Below are 19,473 nucleotides of genomic sequence, written 5' to 3'. Positions count from 1 at the left end.
AAAACTAGCGCCGAAGGCGCATATTAGTTTTTATGTTTATATAAGAGATTGCATACTTACCTTTGGTTAATGAAATTTTAATTTCATAAACAAATGGGATAATTGCCAATTATCATATAATACTGGTTAAATAAAATCGAAATAACAGTGGATAGCTCCCGTAGGGGGCGTCCTTCCCCTGTCATCTGATTTGCATACTTCCAGATCTTTTTGACCACGATATTGATTCGTAGCTATTTATCTGGGGTGGTTTTGGGTGGGAAGGTAAGTATGCAATCTCTTATATAAACATAAAAACTAATATGCGCCTTCGGCGCTAGTTTTAAAAGTTTATTACAGAGTATTGCATACTAACCCCTTTGGTTAATGAAATTTTAATTTCATAAATTACCTGAGAATATCTCTTGGCAGATAAATACTACCCCACCTGATTATGGAATTGAAAAAATTCCATCCCCCCAACTGTATAACTCCCGCTAACTGAATAATTCTTGCAGTTGCGGAAAGTTACATGCCCTATTGTTTCGTTACAACTTGGCCTGTCACTAGGTAGCCTAACGAGTGTAGGCCCTGTGACTCGGCCGCTAGGTCTTTCAGGTAATAAGAGAGAAAAGTGTTGCTAGTTTTCCAGGACCCGGCTGCTAGCACCTGGGCTAAAGAAGCTCCGCTAGCAAATGCCAGTGTATTACCTATGCCTCTTAAGTCATGCATCTTGGCAGTGACTTTGCCTGCCTCTGTGCTCAAATACTTATCACTATAAGCGTGGTAAACTGTCTCTTTTACCCATCTCGCTAACGTGAATTTCGACGCCGCTGAGCTTTGTTTACCTTTTTGGTAACAAACGAACATCGACCTTTGACCCCTTCTGACCCCGGAAGTACGTTTCTTATAATAAGCTAGCGCACGTACCGGACAAAGAATTCTGTCTTGTTTTTCATTGGAAATATTGCTCAGTGCCGGGATAACGATCGGAGTCGCCGTCTCGTGCAGTTTCTGATTTTTTCCTCTGAATTTTACTGATGTCATTAAAATCGCTTTATCGGGATAAAACACCGTAAAATTGTCTTCAAATGACAGAGCGTGTATTTCGCTAACTCGCCTCCCTGAAGCGAGTGCTAGTAGAAAAACAGTCTTTTTCGTCCAGTCCTGTAGTGACGCCAATTCCTTCGGTTCGTATGGGAATTGTCGTAGCGCTTCAAGGACTACTGACAAGCTCCATGCAGGTGCTTTGTACCTCTCAATGGGGCCCGCCTGTGTAATAAAGCCCTTGAACAGATCGGAGATTGTCGGGTCATCCGAAATGTTTTTGTCTAGGCTTAGTTTGAGTACAGAGTTGATCGCCGATTTATAGTTTTCTACTGTCCCCGGTTTCAACTTTTTTTCGTTGATCAAATAAGAAAAAAACTCCGCTACTTGGGGCAAAGAGGGATAGAGTGGATGTATATCCCCTGCAAGACACCAATTACGAAATTTTTCCCAGTGGTATTGATACAATCCATTTGAGGAATCCCTAAGCCCGGCCGTCGTTGTTTGCGACACTTGACTTGAAAACCCTTGCGCAATTCTAAATTGCTGGATAGTTTCCACACGTGAAGTTGGTACAGCTCCGGGTTGGTTGGTGTATAACCGCCGGGTTGTGTCAACGTGATTTCTTGTGGCAGGCTTCTCGGATGGTCCGTTAGCAGAGACAGCAGTAACGGAAACCAAGTCTGAGACGGCCAGTTCGGTGCCACTAGAATCATGTGCGAGTTCTCCGATTGTTCCAGTTTTTGTAACGTTCGGTGGATCAATGGAAATGGTGGGAATGCGTAACTGAACATTCCGCCCCACTCCATCTGAAGTGCGTCCCACGTCAGTGACTGTTTGTCCGGATAACGCGTCACAAAAACGGGACGTTTTTTGTTTTCCGGTGTTGCAAACAGATCTACCTGGGGTTCCCCCCACATGTCGAACACTAGGTTTACTGCCGTCTGTGACAGCTCCCATTCTGTGTCGTCGTAGGGTTTCCCCCGGGATAGCGAGTCCGCTACACCGTTTTGGACTCCCGGTATATGTTTGCACATCAGCTCGACTTTGTTTTGTGCACACCACTTTAGCACTGCTACAGCATGGTCGTTTAACGACTGTGATTTCGTTCCCCCTTCCTTGTTGAGGTAAGCTACTACAGTCTGATTGTCGGATCTTATTAACACGGCCCGGTTTTTTACCGCTTTTTTGAAGGATTGCAGGGAGAACTGCACCGCTAGCATTTCCAGTCGGTTTATGTGAAATTTCCTTTGTTTTTCGTTCCACTGACCGTGTGCAATCCCGTCCATGCAGTGCCCTCCCCAGCCCGTCATGGATGCGTCCGTCACCAACGTTACTGTCGGTTTCGCCTTGTCCATGGGAATCCCCGCCGTGAGGTTCTTGAGGTTGCCCCACCACGGAAGTGATTCCAGAAAGGCCGGTGTGAACAGTACCGGTTTTTCGTATTTTATCCCGTCCTTTGATAGTCGCATTTTTAACTGTGCGTCTAACACTAGGCGTTGGATCGGTCTGGACTGTAGCGCCGCTCTCGGTACTAAGCCCCTCATCGAAGTTAACATCCCCACTAGCCGCATTACCTGGCGTAGTGTGGCTTGTTTTTGTTTTAGAAATGATTGTATCATTTTTTGTACATTGTCGATTCTGTGCTGGGCTGGTCGGATCATGCCTTTCTCCGCATCCAGTTCCATGCCCAGAAAGACTATTTTCTGCGTCGGTATTAATTCTGATTTTTCCATATTTATCAGAAAACCTAGCTTTAACAGTAGACTGACAGTCCGCTCGGTTGATTGACAAATCAGGTTCCGATTTTGACTTTTTATCAGCCAGTCGTCTAAGTAGGGGTTGACGTCTGCTGCGTTCTTGTGCAGTAACGCCACCACTGTGCGTAGAACTTTTGTAAACAGAAGTGGGGCTGACGTCAGGCCGAAAGGTAGGACGGTGTACTGATACGTTACACCGTTCACCACGAATCGTAACAAGCGCCTGCTTTCTGTGTGTATTGGTATGTGCAGGTAAGCGTCGGTCAAGTCGAGGGACGTCATCCAGTCCCCTTTTTGAATTGACGCTCTCACTAGTGCCGGAGTTAACATTTTGAACGTTTCTTTCTTCACAAATTTGTTCAACTCCTTTAAATCCAGCACCAGCCTGTACCCACCGTTGGATTTCTTGACGGGAAATAACCTCGAGATGAAAGAATTTTTCGGGTTTTGTACCCGCTGAATTACCTTTTTTTCGAGTAGTATTTCCACGCTTTCTTTCAGTATTGTTGACTGAGTAGAGCCCGGTTTCCCCGAAATACATGTTCTTTTTTTGCATTTCGGTTCTTTTATCAACGGTATTCGATACCCGTGTGTTATTATCGATATCACATACGGATCGTTTATAGTTTCTTTCCACCGGGGAATACATTTCTGCAGACGCAGTGCCACCGGCGTCGAGGGACTCACCAACCCTCGGTCGCTTGTGGCGGTATACATTGACATCGCCGATTTCTCCATTTCCCCCTGGAGTGAATGCGGCGTTATATCCCCGTTTAACGTCCTTCCCCCCCTTTTTTTCCAACCTGGAGGGGAGTACGGGTTTCTGTTTTTTCACCGGTCGATGCGTCATTCTCCCTAGGTCCACGCATTCGGCCGGTTGTTTGTTTATACGATCGCCCACCGACCTGAGGTGCGGCCGACCGTGTTTTTGTTGTGCACGATTGAGTTCCCGCCATCCTGGGCACTGAACAAAATCGCTTAATGCACGATGTTTTGCACGACTTGGTTCCCGCCGACCTGGGCACTGAACCGAATCGTTTAATGCAAGTGGTATATGTGTAAGGGGATCTGTGGTTTGATTTGTTTGACTTGAGTCATATTTGGCATGTTTAATCGCACCTTGTTTTGATACATTACCATATTTGCTGACGTATAGTCAGGAAGACTTTTTAGTGTTACCAGTCTGTTTCGAGAATTGTTTATTCTGTCGCTGCTGGTTTCCACTTTTTCCTTTTGCCTGATTCGGGTTTGCCTTTGCGTTTCCCTTGGGCTGACCCGTAGTAGCTTGGTTAACTGGCTTCGCCTTGGTCGCGATGCTCTGCTTGGCTTTAAAGGCGCCTTCGATCATCACACGGTTAACTTTTGCCGCTGCTTTCTCATTCAACTTAGAATTCACAGCGCTGAGTTTTCCGTCGAATAATTTGGTCCCTCTGAAATCGATCGTCGCCAATTCGTTCTTGATTTCAGCGTTGGCGGCTGTCTTTAGCATAGCGGACCAAACTGCTGCACGGCGAGAGTGTTGAATAGTCGCTCGTAACTGGAGATGACTCTGTATTATGTCAGCGTCGACGACGTTAGTCGCGACCAACAGCGGCTCTAATGTGCTAAACAGTTCATCCTTGGTGATGTTGCCTGTTTTGAATTTCGCTAACTGAATTTGTGTAGTAGTAGTGAAAAATTCTCTATGGCTTAATGCAAGAGAAGTGTCCCAAACGTTGTTTTCCAATCTACATAGCGTTGACTGGGACAGGCAATACGGGATGTAAACTTGTGGTTTGCCGAGTGGATGTTTCGTTATACTTCCTTCGGCGACCATTTCCCGGACGCATGGCTCCAGTTCTGGTGGTTGTACACCAAGAGGTCGTTCGTGCAGGCTGGCGTCGGTACCGACCGGTGTTTTCCACTCATCAGCGGGCGGTATAACTTTTTGGTAGCGTCTGCTCCAATCGTCCCGGTTAGTCCCCAAGAAGTCGTCCTTGGTGGCTGTAGCGGTTTTCTCGGTAACGTCACGATCCCATTTGCCTCCTCCGATCACGCGTTGTGTTATAGCAGCGCCCTGTGTCAGTCGGGGAGACCATGGTAGCATTGCTGAAGTTGCAAAAGTGTCCTTTTTCGGCAGTGTAGACAAACCGATCGAGAAACGTGGGGCGTCCGCCATCGGTGGAATCGGTAGAGGTAAGATTTTCTTGACCATAACCGCACCTCGCACCACTGTTGTGTAGGATTTTTTCTTTTCCGCCTGGAGAGCGCTGACACTCCATGCTTTTGGTGGTACCTCTTCGTCTACTGGGTTTTCCAAAACTTTAATTTTTCTGGTCAGTAGATCCACCTTGTTCTGTAAATGAGCTATAACACTTTGCTCATTGTCAGTCTCCTTTGGACAGTTTTGGTTGGGTTCGTCTGCCAATAGTTCGTCCTCAGCGTTGGTAGGTACCGATGAAACCGAAGACTCCTCCAAATGACGTTTTTTGGATTTCTTCTTTCCTGATTTTCCCGTTGACTTGCGTAGGCGGGAATCCCAGTTCCAAGTTTCTATCGGCCAGGCGAAGCAACACCGCAGTTGATGTGCCCATTACATTTTCTGCCACATGGAATGCAAATACGGTGATCATCGTAAGTGAGCATCGATATATGGCACTCTTCACACTTTCGTCCGAAAGTGTTTGAATCCGAAGTGCTGGGATGAACGGTGTTCAACTCTCCGGTATCCATATTTTCCGCCATCTTGAAACTGAAGGCGGGCTTTTGAGTTTCGTTACTAAAACTACAATTTTTTACTCAAGGTGACTAAGTACGAAGTTCTTGATGTCCACAAGAGCTTCCTGACACACTAATAGTTCGGTGGCTGTGTTGATGGGTGGTAACAATGTATTTCCACCGCAAAAACAATGATATTTTGGCAAGCCCAAATTTCAACCGTGAATCAATCTCGTGGTTAAAAATGGAAGTATGCAAATCAGATGACAGGGGAAGGACGCCCCCTACGGGAGCTATCCACTGTTATTTCGATTTTATTTAACCAGTATTATATGATAATTGGCAATTATCCCATTTGTTTATGAAATTAAAATTTCATTAACCAAAGGGGTTAGTATGCAATACTCTGTAATAAACTTTCAGTTATTTTTACAATCTTGCTCAGTTCCGGGCTTCACACATACAAAGAAGATGGAAATATGTATATAACAAGAATTAATAATGCATAGACCCTGTTAAGTATTAGCTGTAGTCAATGTAAATGTTCAGTACATGTAGAAATGAACGATCAATGTTTTTTTAACACTAACACAGCTTATAGATTGTGTTACTTTCAGTATAGTACCTACATGAAAACTTTGAACTGAATTAGACTATATCTTACAGAGGAAATAGCATGAAAGACAAACGCAGCCAGTCGGGTATTGTATCTCCAAAAGAAATATGGCTTGCACAGTAACGTAATATGTAAGGTCATCATACAAAGTTTGATTGAAAATGCCCTATTCAACTTTGAACTGAATCAGGTCATATTGCCTGTTCAGCTCCGCCTTGGTCGAAATTTTGAAAAAAATATAACATGCATGTGTTTGATTGAAATCGCCCTATTCACCTCCGAGAAACAATTCCGAACACGTTACAGACTGATTTTAAGATATTAAACAAAATGGCCGCCATTTCGACAAATTTGATCAAATCTCAAAACAAAATATGGTGTTGTATTATCTTGAAGAATAGTACCTATGTACAAACTTTGAACTGAATCAGGACATATCTTATGGAGGAATCAGCATGAAAACAGAAAAAAACAAAATGGCTGCCAGTCGGCCATCTTGAACTGAATCTCGAAAAAAAGTGACATGCACCTATAACCTAATATGCATGATCACCATACAAAGTTTGATTGAAATCGCCCTGAACAGTTCTGGAAATGTTTAAATATCAGAATATAGCAAATTTGAGGGACAAAATGGCTGCCAGTCAGCCATATTTAATCAAATCATAACGAAAATTGGCGTGCATATGTAGGTTATCATACATTGTCTGTATACTAAGTTTGACTTATTAGCCAGTTATCTTCACTGTTTGTAATTAATTCATTGAATAATATTCATTCAAATCTGCTTCAAAAATGCTACTTTGACCCAATACTGCCGTTGTGCATAATTTGCGATAAGCTTATAATATGATTTACATATCATGTTACCTATTACTAAGTAGAGAACTTAAGACCATTAAACTGTCTTCCATGAGAGCCACAATCTCAGCAGTCTCTGCACCTTTCAGCAGCAATTCACCACGGGTTTTGAATGATGAAAATGATAAACTGTGAGCATTCCACTCAGCAATAACTTGTGACAACTTAGCTTCAATATCTTTTTCTTTCACAGCAGAAATACATATGTCCTACAAAAAAAACAAGTATTTGTAAATCACAGCATAGACCCTTTAAGGTAGAAGTCTACTTATGGTTTCAAATACCCATGGTTGTATTTTAGTGAATAGCGACTGTTTTGGCAGTATTATAGTGCTTTTACCATAGGTTACTATGGCAGAGATATTATGCCATATCTGAAAATGTAGGCTGAAAATGTATTTTGTTTTCCTGAATTTTTAAAAAAATCTCAGTTTTAAAAAGTGTCGAAAAATGCAATTTTTATTTCACATTGCGCTCTATGGAAATGTTATAAAAATAGCTATTTTTGAAAAGTTTCTCAAAATACATCACTGTAACACACAAAAGAATGTTATTTTATGGTGCCATGGGACAATAGCTCCATGACTTTAAATAATAAACCAATGAACATTGTCATGCGATTTGTGACCAACTTTCTCAAAAATGATGAGTAGGCTTCTACTTTAACAAGCCAAAATACAACAAAGACAGACACTTTCCCATATAACTTTCCCTTCATTAAGTATGATACATGCAAGAAAAAAATGTATATGACTGAGAACAACTTAACAAGAGTTGGCAGGGCCATCTCGATGCTGGGAAAATAAGAGTTTTAAAGGTGTGTTTTGGGTTGAAATAAAAAATCAAAGAAAGCTTAGAAAGAACTCCCGTGTGCTGAGAGTATTGGAGACACATTAAAAATTAATTCAAAATTACTTGAACTTAAGATGTTGATGAAAACGCAGAAAATTAATTATGCAAATAAGGTAACGAACAGATTTAAGTGTAAACCTAATAAGGTCTGCACCAAGTTTCATTGAAATGTGATTAGAACCAAAAAAATATTAATTATTATGCTAATTAGAGAATTAATATGAACAGATTTTAATCAGAAATTAATCAGGCTGTCTATTGTCCTAGACCATTTATGTACCAAGTTTTATTCAAATGTGATCAATACTTGAGATATACAGTATTAATTAATTATGTTAATTAGGTGATTAAGAAGCATAAATATTTACCAAAAACTAATATGGTGTATAGTCCTAGGTTCATTGAAATGTGACAGGTACTCTTGAAAAGTTTCATTGAAATCCAATGAGTGGTTTTTAGACATCAGTGCAACAGCCATAGAACAGCAAAAAATTAACTAATTATGCAAATTAGGTAATTAATAAGCACAATTATTTATCCCAAAATTAATCAGGTCTCTGCGTTGTCCTAGAATATCTACGTCGCAAGTCTCATTGAAATGTGACGATTAGTACTTGAGATATCAGGTGAAAAGCTGAAAATTAACTAATTATGCTAATAAGGTGATTAATATGCACAAATATTTACCCAAAACTAATTAGGTCTCTGCACAGTCCTCAAGTAACTATGTACCAAGTTTCATTGAAACATGATCAATTTTACTCGAAATATCAAAACCTGAAAATTAATTAATTATGCAAATTAGGTAATTAATATGTACTGATATTACCCTAAAAACTATCAGGTCTGTGCAGTGTCATATGACATCTATGTACCAAGTTTTATTGAAATGTTATGATTAGTACTTGAGATATCAGTGAAAAAGCCGAAAATTTATTAATCATTATGTAAATTAGGTAATTAATAATATTAACAGATTTTTTCCCCAAACTAATCAAATCTGCGCATTAGTTCAGAGCATCCATGTGCCACGTTTCATTGAAATCCAATGAGTGGTTCTTCAAAAATCAGTGGAACAGTCAAAGAACAGCTTAAAATCAGTTAATTATCATGCAAATTAGGTAATTAATATTCATAGATTTTTACCCAAAACTAATCAAACCTGCATATTGGTTCAGAACATCCATGTGCCAAGTTTCATCAAAATCCAATGAGTGGTTCTTCAAATATCAGTGGACCAGTCATGGAACAGCTTGAAATCAGTTAATTATCATTCAAATTAGGTAATTAATATTCATAGATTTTTACCCAAAACTAATCAAATCTGCGCACTAGTTCAGAGCATCCATGTGCCAAGTTTCATCAAAATCCAATGAGTGGTTCTTCAGATATCAGTGGAACAGTCTTGGAACAGCTAAAAATCAGCTAATTATCATGCAAATTAGGTAATTAATATTCATAGATTTTTACCAAAACCTAATCAGCTCTGCGCATTATCCCAGAGCATCTATGTACCAAGTTTCACCAAAATTTGATTAATGGTTCTTGAGATAACGGTGGAACAAAAAAAGTGATATACATACATACATACATACATACATACATACAGACATACAGACAGGGTAACTGCAAAGACTCCCTTTTGTGCTTCGCACACGGGAGTCAAAAATCAAAGAAAACAGAGAACTCTAAGACAGAAAGGAAAACACGAGCGATATAGTCGAACAAGCATTACGACAATCATGTTTGTTTCACCTCAATCAATGCAGTATTACCCACGATGCACTATTCCCATAAGCGTGGGTATGTGGAAGTTCATAGCCAAGCGTACTGCGGTCAAGAACAAAGTAAGAAATTACGTGATGAGACCATCCCGATTTGCCATAGATTTCCGGGTTCGGGTGTTTCATACAAGAAGATCGATACGAACTACACCGCCGAGTGTAGTAGACATAATCCCGATGGCAATAGGAAGTTCGAAGGAAGCAAACACAGTTAATTTATAACAGACGAAGTAAATGGAAATCACTTTTCAGTCCTCGTTGAGGCACAAACGTATTTAAATGAGAGACGATGGCAACTCCACATTGTGGCAGATTAAAAGGGGAACTAAATAGAGCCTATTTTGGTGTTTGTATTTATCAAATTATGTATATTGATTATAAATTTGAAAAAAAAAATTAAAAAAAATGATTATCTTCAGAGTTATGATGACTTAAATATGAGAAACCATAAACCTGCGAAGGACTTCCGTTTGCGCCATCTTGCCATCAAAAAACGCCCTCATGAGGTATAAACGGGTAAGGTAACAAAGCATGATGACGAAATAGTATCTGATTAAATATAAGCAACTTAGGGAGCCATAGTTGGCTGGACAGGTGAATTGACTTCTAGTCTAGGTTGTTTCGACTTTTACGTTAATGTTATTTACAAGCGTATCAACATACAAACATTATGGATGTGCAATTGATCGAGACAAGCATTTTGTTTTGTTTTTTGTCTAACTGTCTAATAAATGCTGTTTCCAGTACTGTATGGCGTGCAAATTATTCAAAGTATGGATGCTGGAGTATGCATCTTGAGTTCGTAGGGTGGTGATGGAAACATTTTCGTTCATGTATTCACATGGCTGCACTGACAAATCATGGGACAAGTGTCACAGGAACACCAAGCAGATTGTTCACAGACTTCCGTGTAATTTGAAATAAAACTATCATCCGAACAAGGGGCATCGTCGACGATATACTCTCATCACTCACACTGGACTGATCTGAATCTTCACAGTATACCGTACTACCCTGATCATAAGCCTGAACACGTAAGGGAAAAGTAAGGGATGAGCTTGTACTCGAGGACCAACTCAGAAAAAATGATTTTGTTTTGGGGTTAAACACTTACCACTTAACCATCTTGCAAACAACGAAATATTATCCAAAAAAACTATTCGTTCACCACGCCGGGCTCAGGGAAATAATACTTATTTTTGAAAAAAAAATGCGTCATTGATTTAAACGACACTTACAATTTTATTACAATACGATTTACATACCATCTGAATTTACGGTGAAATAATTGGTAGGGTCTGTGAGGAAACAGTGGACGAAGGCATTTATCAATATCTTCGTTTTGGTATGTTTTCGATCGTACGCAAACTCACAACGCAAAGCAATTTTCCACCATGAGGTTTTTCAGCACGATTTGACCTGGAACAACTTCCTTTGACATAACAGGTCATGTCTTTCATTAACCAATCAAAATGATGTGTAGTAATGATGAAATTTTCCGATTATTGATGATGATTTTTTTAACGCAATCCGGAAGTGAATTACCGCAATGTTAAAATGCGATCTGTAGCACTGATTGCAACGAAAAAACGATGATTTTTTCCCTAAAAACTGGTGGCGATTCGTAATTTCCAAAATATAAACGACGGTTAATAGTAACCGTGGGTAAACTGAGTGTGGAGGAAGAATTTAAACACCTTTCTCGGTCGCCAACATGTCTCATCGTTTAAACCCTAGGCCTTTCATGGTAGTCTCAAAGTAAACCATGCCCAATAACCAGGTACACGACTTAACGATCACATTTTTGGCTTTTCGAAAGCTACTACTCAAAGAAATATGGATTACTCCAGAATTGCAACATCAGGGTACATCCTGAGTAAATGACAGAATAGAAAGAATGTGAACCACGTTGTGTACGTTCGCCATGCACTCTGAATTTAATGCGAGTTTTCTCATAAAACTAAAAGCATGAACCAAACTACCATGCCAATCACGATTATTGTGAAATGAAACACACCTTTTACACGCATATTTTAAAGAATATCGTCGACGCCCAGTAAAAACACTCTGGGCTTATAATCGTGAATGCTCTCAACTCGATAAATACCAAGTAAAAATATAGGGATGGGCTTCATACTTGGGAGGGGCTTACGATCGGGGAAGTACGGTACTTTAACGCATTTGGACTTCCACTCTCAGAATATTGTGGTTCAAACGCATAAGGCTCTAACCCAAGTTTTAAAAAGCACATTGTGCATATAAAAGTTGAGTTTATACTCGTAGTACACAATGCTTGGCAGCATGAACGGCTATGTATAATGGCGTATATGAATGCGATCAGATACTAAAACGTCATAGTTTTGAAAAGTACCCAGATGTTAAATATGCTTGTTCGTTATTTATTCCCCTCCATGAATGGCCCCCATGGTGTTTAATTGCATGCACTTCAAATGCCTATCCAAGCTACAGTTATAATTAAAACAAAATTAAACCACTGCAATATTATTTCGAATACAGTTTAGAATATACACAACTATAAATTAAGGCCGCATTTAGGTTCGCTTTAATACACACTACTACAGTTCGACTAAAGTTTACAAACACCACGGCCAGTCACGCAAAGTCCCCCAATGCACCGGGGAACACGAGACGAACAATTGTGCATACTTAGATGACGCCTCCACACTAAACGCAGCGTGAAAATGGCAATTTAAACTTTCCGGGGCAGATTTACATAATACTACAGATTGATAACATAAAATCCATCAAAAGGGAGCTGCAAGTCGTATAATGCCAAAACAGTACCATGATTTCACAACTTTCAAAATACATTCGCTTTTATCGATGTCTACTGTTCAACAGTTTAATGTCTTCCCATTCGCAAGAACACAAAGCCTAAACTATCAGAAATTCGTAACACATAATTCGAGTGATGGTATAACAAAATAACTCATCATTTGTAAATTCAATCCATCTAAAAAGTATAAAGAACATTTTTATAAACAATTTTTAATTATATAAAGAAACAAGATTTATAAACATAAATCTATTTAAATACATTCTCACTACAAATTACACAATACTTATTTTCTAACGGAGTTTCTTCACAGCACAAACTATTGGAATCATGCACACATGAGTACTTCGGTGACACATTTTATAGCTACGCCCAAAATAGTCCATCATTTATTACGTAACTGTGACCACATGACATCATTCTGTTAACATCCACACATTTTCATAAATTCTCCATGCACTTTTTGACCAATACTATACACTGCAATTTACTCCAGAAAAACAATTTTCTTGGTACATTCCTACATTCTTGCATACTAATGAGGGATTCAGACACATTCCAAGCTGAACAATTTTTTTGGACTAACAAAAATAGATGGAGTGTGCAAATTTCACCATATTAGAGTCGAATTACCTCAATATCTTCTTTATGTGCAAGCAATGGTGCCTCCATGATATCTTTCAAAGCAAATGTTTCAGAATGAATATCAAAGGTATAACCAGTTAATCCTGTTATTCTATCCCAATGTCTGTCTTTCATTGATTTATTTGCCATTGATTCTAATAAAGGACAAGTCTCATTGAAGTCATCAATCTTTTTCTTCAAATCCAAGAATGCATCCCATTCCTTCATTGCTTTAGGAAGTTTACGGCATCTAATGGAAAATAATGTTAGTTTAATCACACCAAATTACATAATGGACACATTATGGTGCACAATGACATACCCTTTTTATTGTAGGTTAAAGTCCTGGGATATGGTGATAATTCCAAATCTTGTGTGTATTCCAGTGTCAGGTGTTTTACCATAAATTGTAATTAGTGTCTTTAACACCCACATTTCATATTAACTTATTTTGTTCACATTTTCATTTACAATGCCAGACACTTATTGCATGCTTTTTGAAAACAGGTTTACACAAAATTTGTGGAACTTTAAAGCAGGAGGGTTGTCACCTGCACACACGCAGGAATCGAGTCCCAAGCGACGATAACAACACACGCCTAAAAATGCAAAGGCTCATGGGTAGACGTTTGTTTGTAAACATTGACACACTATGGCCATCTGATGCATGCACAGGTTACGACTCCCCGCTTTAAAGGGGAAATGCTAGTTGTGCGTTTTTGAAATGTGCACATATTTTAGCACATATAATAGCAATGACAACATTTTATGTCAAAATTTGTTTATGACAAGTAATTGCATTACATAATTTCAGTGAGTTATCAAGCATGTCAGAGATATGACTCCTGAACTAGGCTCATTAATACAAAATGGCCATCAGTCATTTAGTTTTAATCAGATATAAAAAAAATTACATGTGTCAATGTACAATGTACATACCAAGTTTGAACAAAATCCATCTATATATGACCAAGATCCAGTCCCAGAATGACAGAAATGCTTGACATTAATAAATTAAAGCGGCCACTGTTTGTCCATCTTGACCCAGATTATATTATTCATAGATATGCAAATATGTGATGGAGAGTTATAGCCAGAAAATAGAAAGGGCATGTCTAAAAAGTTTATCAAAATGAAAGATAGCAATCCCCAGTTTGTAACCACAGACTTACGATGTACAATCAATTTTTTGTTATTTATGATTTTCTTGTAATTAACTGGTAATTTTCAATCAAAATTGTGGAGTACCTGTCTAAAATGGAAGGTAGACAGGTGACTGGCTAAAACATGAAAGCCAGGTCTGATGTGTCACATATATATAAAGTTTGAATATAATTGGTCAAGGCATGTTAGAGTAAAGCATTTGATAAAATAAATGATCAGTTGGCCATTTTGTATCCGATCGGAAAAACACAATGAAATGCATCAAGGTTTCTATAATATCCTATGTATGTACCAAGTTTGAAATAATTAAACCACATGTGACTGGGATTTGAGTGAACTTAAATCAGAAGTGTATGAAGAACTTATAAAGTTTGAACATAGTCTGTCAGATATAGCTCAAGAACAACGTTTTAATGGGATAGGTGCTGTCAACATTTAATAAAAGTTAACTGTACTGTTTTAGGAGTGCAATTCACATTAGTAATTGTGCTGCAAATTTTAGTGCAATTCACATTAGTAATTGTGCTGCAAATTTGATATACCTTGTTCGATCAACACAGTAACGCTGATTACAACATACTTCCCACAATGAAATGAGACTGTGATGTTTAATAATTTGTGATATTTGCATATATTAAGTAGGAATAGGATATGAGATATGCACATCTAACCTTTGCATTAGTGGAACAAAGTATAGTTAGTGGAACAACATAAATTATATAGATTTTACAATATGACTTATACATGGTAAATCACTGGAACTCATGTATAAGCATCACTTACCTGTTTTGAAAGTCCAGAAGCTCGTTGTTTATCTTCTCAATATCAACCTCACTCCATAAGATATCAGAATAGCTATTGATGCCATCAATCACAGCATTGTACAAACCATAGAGTTTTTGTAACAAGTTGAGTTCTTTCTTGGTTTTACTCAGGAAAGGATAGTCTGTTTCTGATAATCCAAACAGTGTTTCACCAGCTGAGTAAGTGGAATACTTTCTCCATAGTTCATCAAAATGACTCTGTGGCATGAAAAATCACACCAATTAAAATGCAGCAATCCAGAGTTTCAAAAGTACACTGCCAACCACAGTTTCTTACATTTGTCCTCATTCCCCAGACTTGGATGACAACCTTGGATGACATTTACAATGCATGCCAATATAGTTACTAAATACAAATATTTAATAGTTAAATTTTTCAACAGTGTGGTCAAAGGATCAATATAAATAAAGATTTATTCCCTGCATTTCACCTTTCCACAGAAATTTGACATATCCCAAAATGCAGTATTAGAAGTAATTAAAAAGAGTACCTGATAGACTGAAAGCCTAACACTTGCTTCTTGAGGTGTTATGCCATCACACATAGGACCACCCTGCAAAAGTAGCAAAACAAAATTAACTTAGTGTTCACAGTTCACAGTAATAATAATAGTCTTTATTGAAGTCGTATCGTAAAAATGGACATAGATCTGAGTACAATAAAACATCGTTGTCATTCCATGTTAGAAACATTCAGAATAAAAAAAAGAGAAGATACACTAGAAAAAAATAACTAAACAAAACTAAAACAACAATCTTGCCCGAAAGTGAGTTAGAAATGCAAATTAATAAAGTAAATGTAAGGATAACTTATTTAGATATCTGTGAGGCAGCTGTTTTTTTTTTTAATTTGGTTTCTCTTAGGTTGAAACATTCATATATGTATTTTGCTAGGCATTTTAGCATGACAGTATTCTTTGTGCCTAGTATGTTGATAAAGTTTGTATCAATGTTGTCCTCAGAACACTGCCTAATTGTGTTGAGAAGGATCTGTCATTTGTATAACTGACATTTTAACAGAAAGTGCTCTTCATCTTCAATATCATTAGTATCGCGTACAGGACAGCTTCTTTCAGTAATGTTAATTTTATGGTATCTGCCCATTTCAATTTGTAAAACATGTGCGCTTAAATCTTAGTTTGGTCATTGATGATCTGTGTAGTGGGTTATTTACTGTCAGCAGATAATTTTAAAGTCCAAATTCAGGTTTTAATTTTCTATAAGTATGTAGTTCATTCCTGTGGTTAACTGCCACTATGAACACACATATATACAATCCTCATAGCCAGCTATACATATAATAGGGCCAGATTACAAAATTTGGGTGTTCCAATAATGGATTAAAAACTAATTTTGGTCTCATTTGCATAAAATAATGGGTAGATAGGGTTCCTGGAACACCAACATTATGTATATACTGTATCAAGTATTAATCATTTAAGACAAGGAAAAAATCATTTCCTATATGACATCAATTTTATTTCGTTATTCTTCTATTGTACTGGGGGTAGGAGGTTCTAAATAATATATACAATATCAATCTTACCTCTTCATATGACACTGTAAATTCATCAACACTGGTATGGAAAACCTCTACAGAATTCAACAACTCAGTTTTAAACTTAGGTTGAATTTCAAGTAATTCACTCTGTACAGTACACTAAAATAAAAATTGGGTATTGTATAAGTATTCTTCAAATACAATGTAGTAGTGAATATTATTTTCAATTATACCCGGTAGTAATTAGAATCAGACTTGACTCGAACAGAACAGAAAGAACCCAGACTGTGGCTAAAAACACAGTTCATTACTACTAGATGTGGCAGTTGACAGTTTACAATCTAACAGCAGGCAAATCAACTATTGATCATTAACCATGTTTTACACATTACAATGAAGCATGAGTATAGCTATGTATGATGCTGCAAGTCATGCTGCATGGTGATATATGACATATTTCATTGAAAGAAAGTGCCTATACTTACAGCCCTAGATGACAACTTAATAAATGAATAGCGAACAGTGTCCACTCTATCAATTTCTTCCTTGGCGACATTTACTTGAAATTTATTCAGCATAGAATAGGCTTCCTGTAAACAAATATATCAAAGCTTTGTACAACAAAACCAACATGTAATTGTTGATTTATAAAACTTGAAAGATTGGCGACAAACACTTGTGGTGGTAACTGACGTAATATGAGTTTATCACGATAATACCGCAAAGTATGCAGTCAGGCAGCATGGAATTGCATTGATTTTTATGAACACAATTGTTTTTCCTGCTTGAGTTGCAGTAATAATAATTTAATGAGAGATATAACTGCCATAAATAGCAGCAAAAAGAAGTTTTAAATGTGCAAACCAGGTGTCCATCGCACTCTATAGTACCATACTTCTGCATCCGTTGTAAGCAAGGAAAAGTGTTTGAATGTGACGACAATGATCTTAAATGTGACGTAGAAAAATTTTCTACAAAATCAAAGACAATGTAGACAAACGCGGACTATCCAACCTGTTTCTCTGAAAGTAACAAAGTTGAAACTAATCATTGTAAACTGTACAATTAATGTCATTAGGACAATCACTTTAATTGCTAGGAAACAACATTCAATTATATCACAATTACTAGAAGAACGGTCAGGAAACTCCCTTGCTTCTTTTGTTATGATGCATGTCTCAGTAAACATTTAAACAAAGGGAACAAGTCATTGAAAATTATTATTATTTATTATTTCTTTATTTCAGGTACACAGCCCATAAAGTACACACAAAACAGAAAACATACTAAAATAAGACATTTAAACATACAAAAGGCGTCTGTAATGGCGCCAAAAGATTGCTTTATAATATGAATCGCAGTTAATGCAATCGAAAATTATACTATTTTTACTTTGAAAAAGCTGCATATTAAAATTGTACAATGCTTTTCTCTGTAGAGATGAAAAATTTTAAATATTTCTATTGACACAATTAGAACTAGCACCTGAGGCACGTCTTAGTTTAACAAGCAGCCTCTCGGCTGAGATAGCTCCACTGTTAGCAATGCACATTTCAATTAAAGAACAGAAGATATTAGAAAATGAACAATATGCATAGTATCAATGCAATGGGACTTGCTGTTTTCAACAAGAGTTCAAAAATATCATTTTTCACCATAAATGATTGTGGTTTTTAACAAGAAGAAAATATCACTTTTTATTAAAAATGACAAAAATATTCACCAAAATTAGAGTATTTAAGATATCATCATGAAATGAACAAATTTTAGAGTGGTCCACATGTAGTACCTATATATGTGATATCAAAGCAATTGGACTTGCAGTTTTTAACAAGAAGTTGAAAATATCACTTTTTACCAAAAATGACAAAAATATTCACCAAAATTAGAGAATTAAAGATATCATTACAAAATGAACAAATCTGAGAGTGGTCCACATGTAGTACCTATATATGTAATATCAAAGCAATTGGACTTGTCGTTTTTAACAAGAAGTTGAAAATATCACTTTTTACCAAAAATGACAAAAATATTCACCAAAATTAGAAAATTAAAGATGTCATTACAAAATGAACAAATCTGAGAGAGGTTCACATGTAGTACCTATATATGTAATATCAAAGCAATTGGACTTGCGGTTTTTAACAAGAAGTTGAAAATATCACTTTTTACCAAAAATGACAAAAATATTCACCAAAATTAGAGAATTGAAGATATTATTACAAAACGAACAAATCTGAGGGAGGTCCACATGTAGTACCTATATATGTAATATCAAAGCAATTGGACTTGCGATTTTTAACAAGAAGTCGAAAATATCACTTTTTACCAAAAATGACAAAAATATTCACCAAAATTATATGATAGGCTCCGCTCGACAAATTCGACAGCGGAGCTAAAAAAAAACAAGATGCCTGCCAGTCGGCCATCTTTGATTCAATTGCAAAAGAAATTGTCATGGACATGTATCCTAACATGTATAATCTATGTACAAAGTTTGAATGAGAACTGACGAAAGCATGTCTAAAATACATTTTCAAAAAACAAGACGAACACGCTGACGAACATATCTCTCCCCTCTGTGTGGTTTGCGATTGCGTCTCGCTGGTATTCTTTGCAAGAAATATCATGGTAGTCTTAACGTTCCAGCATTTTTTACAATGCTTTCGTCAAAAACTCCTGTGGAATGTGCCGCGATCGCACATAGTAAAGTCAAAACAAACTTTGCGTAAGTCGTGGGCGATCCTAGTAGCCAGCCATCCCTGACCCTTTTCACGATTGGCCACGATAAAATGATAGACATCTGCGCGACTATTCATTTGCATATGAAAGTACCCAGATCTGGTAAGAAATCTTACCAGTGAATTGCAGAACAGGACAGTTGGTCGTGCCTAACAGCACTCCATACTTCCTGTCTCGACGTTTGGAATTTATTCACTCCTATTACTTTTATACACAATATTTATT

The 19,473-nt window shown here is 37.5% G+C and overlaps 1 protein-coding gene across 1 annotated transcript in view; it reads right to left on the bottom strand.

Annotated features, from left to right (window-relative positions):
* The window catches only part of LOC100378746 (dynein axonemal heavy chain 8-like), a 187,351-nt gene that overhangs the window by 92,121 nt on the left and 75,757 nt on the right, over nucleotides 1-19,473 (bottom strand). Inside the window, exons 27-32 of the mRNA XM_085499020.1 lie at nucleotides 16,992-17,096; nucleotides 16,552-16,665; nucleotides 15,497-15,559; nucleotides 14,965-15,203; nucleotides 13,027-13,267; nucleotides 6,970-7,169 (exon numbers count right to left, since the gene is read on the bottom strand). Coding sequence (XP_085355146.1) covers nucleotides 6,970-7,169; nucleotides 13,027-13,267; nucleotides 14,965-15,203; nucleotides 15,497-15,559; nucleotides 16,552-16,665; nucleotides 16,992-17,096 — 962 coding nt within the window. The remainder of the gene's footprint in view (nucleotides 1-6,969; nucleotides 7,170-13,026; nucleotides 13,268-14,964; nucleotides 15,204-15,496; nucleotides 15,560-16,551; nucleotides 16,666-16,991; nucleotides 17,097-19,473) is intronic.

This window comes from Saccoglossus kowalevskii, chromosome 5, assembly GCF_978046115.1.
Source record: "Saccoglossus kowalevskii chromosome 5, keSacKowa6.1, whole genome shotgun sequence".
In the NCBI taxonomy this organism is placed as follows: domain Eukaryota; kingdom Metazoa; phylum Hemichordata; class Enteropneusta; family Harrimaniidae; genus Saccoglossus; species Saccoglossus kowalevskii.
This window is presented reverse-complemented; position numbering and strand designations above follow the sequence as displayed.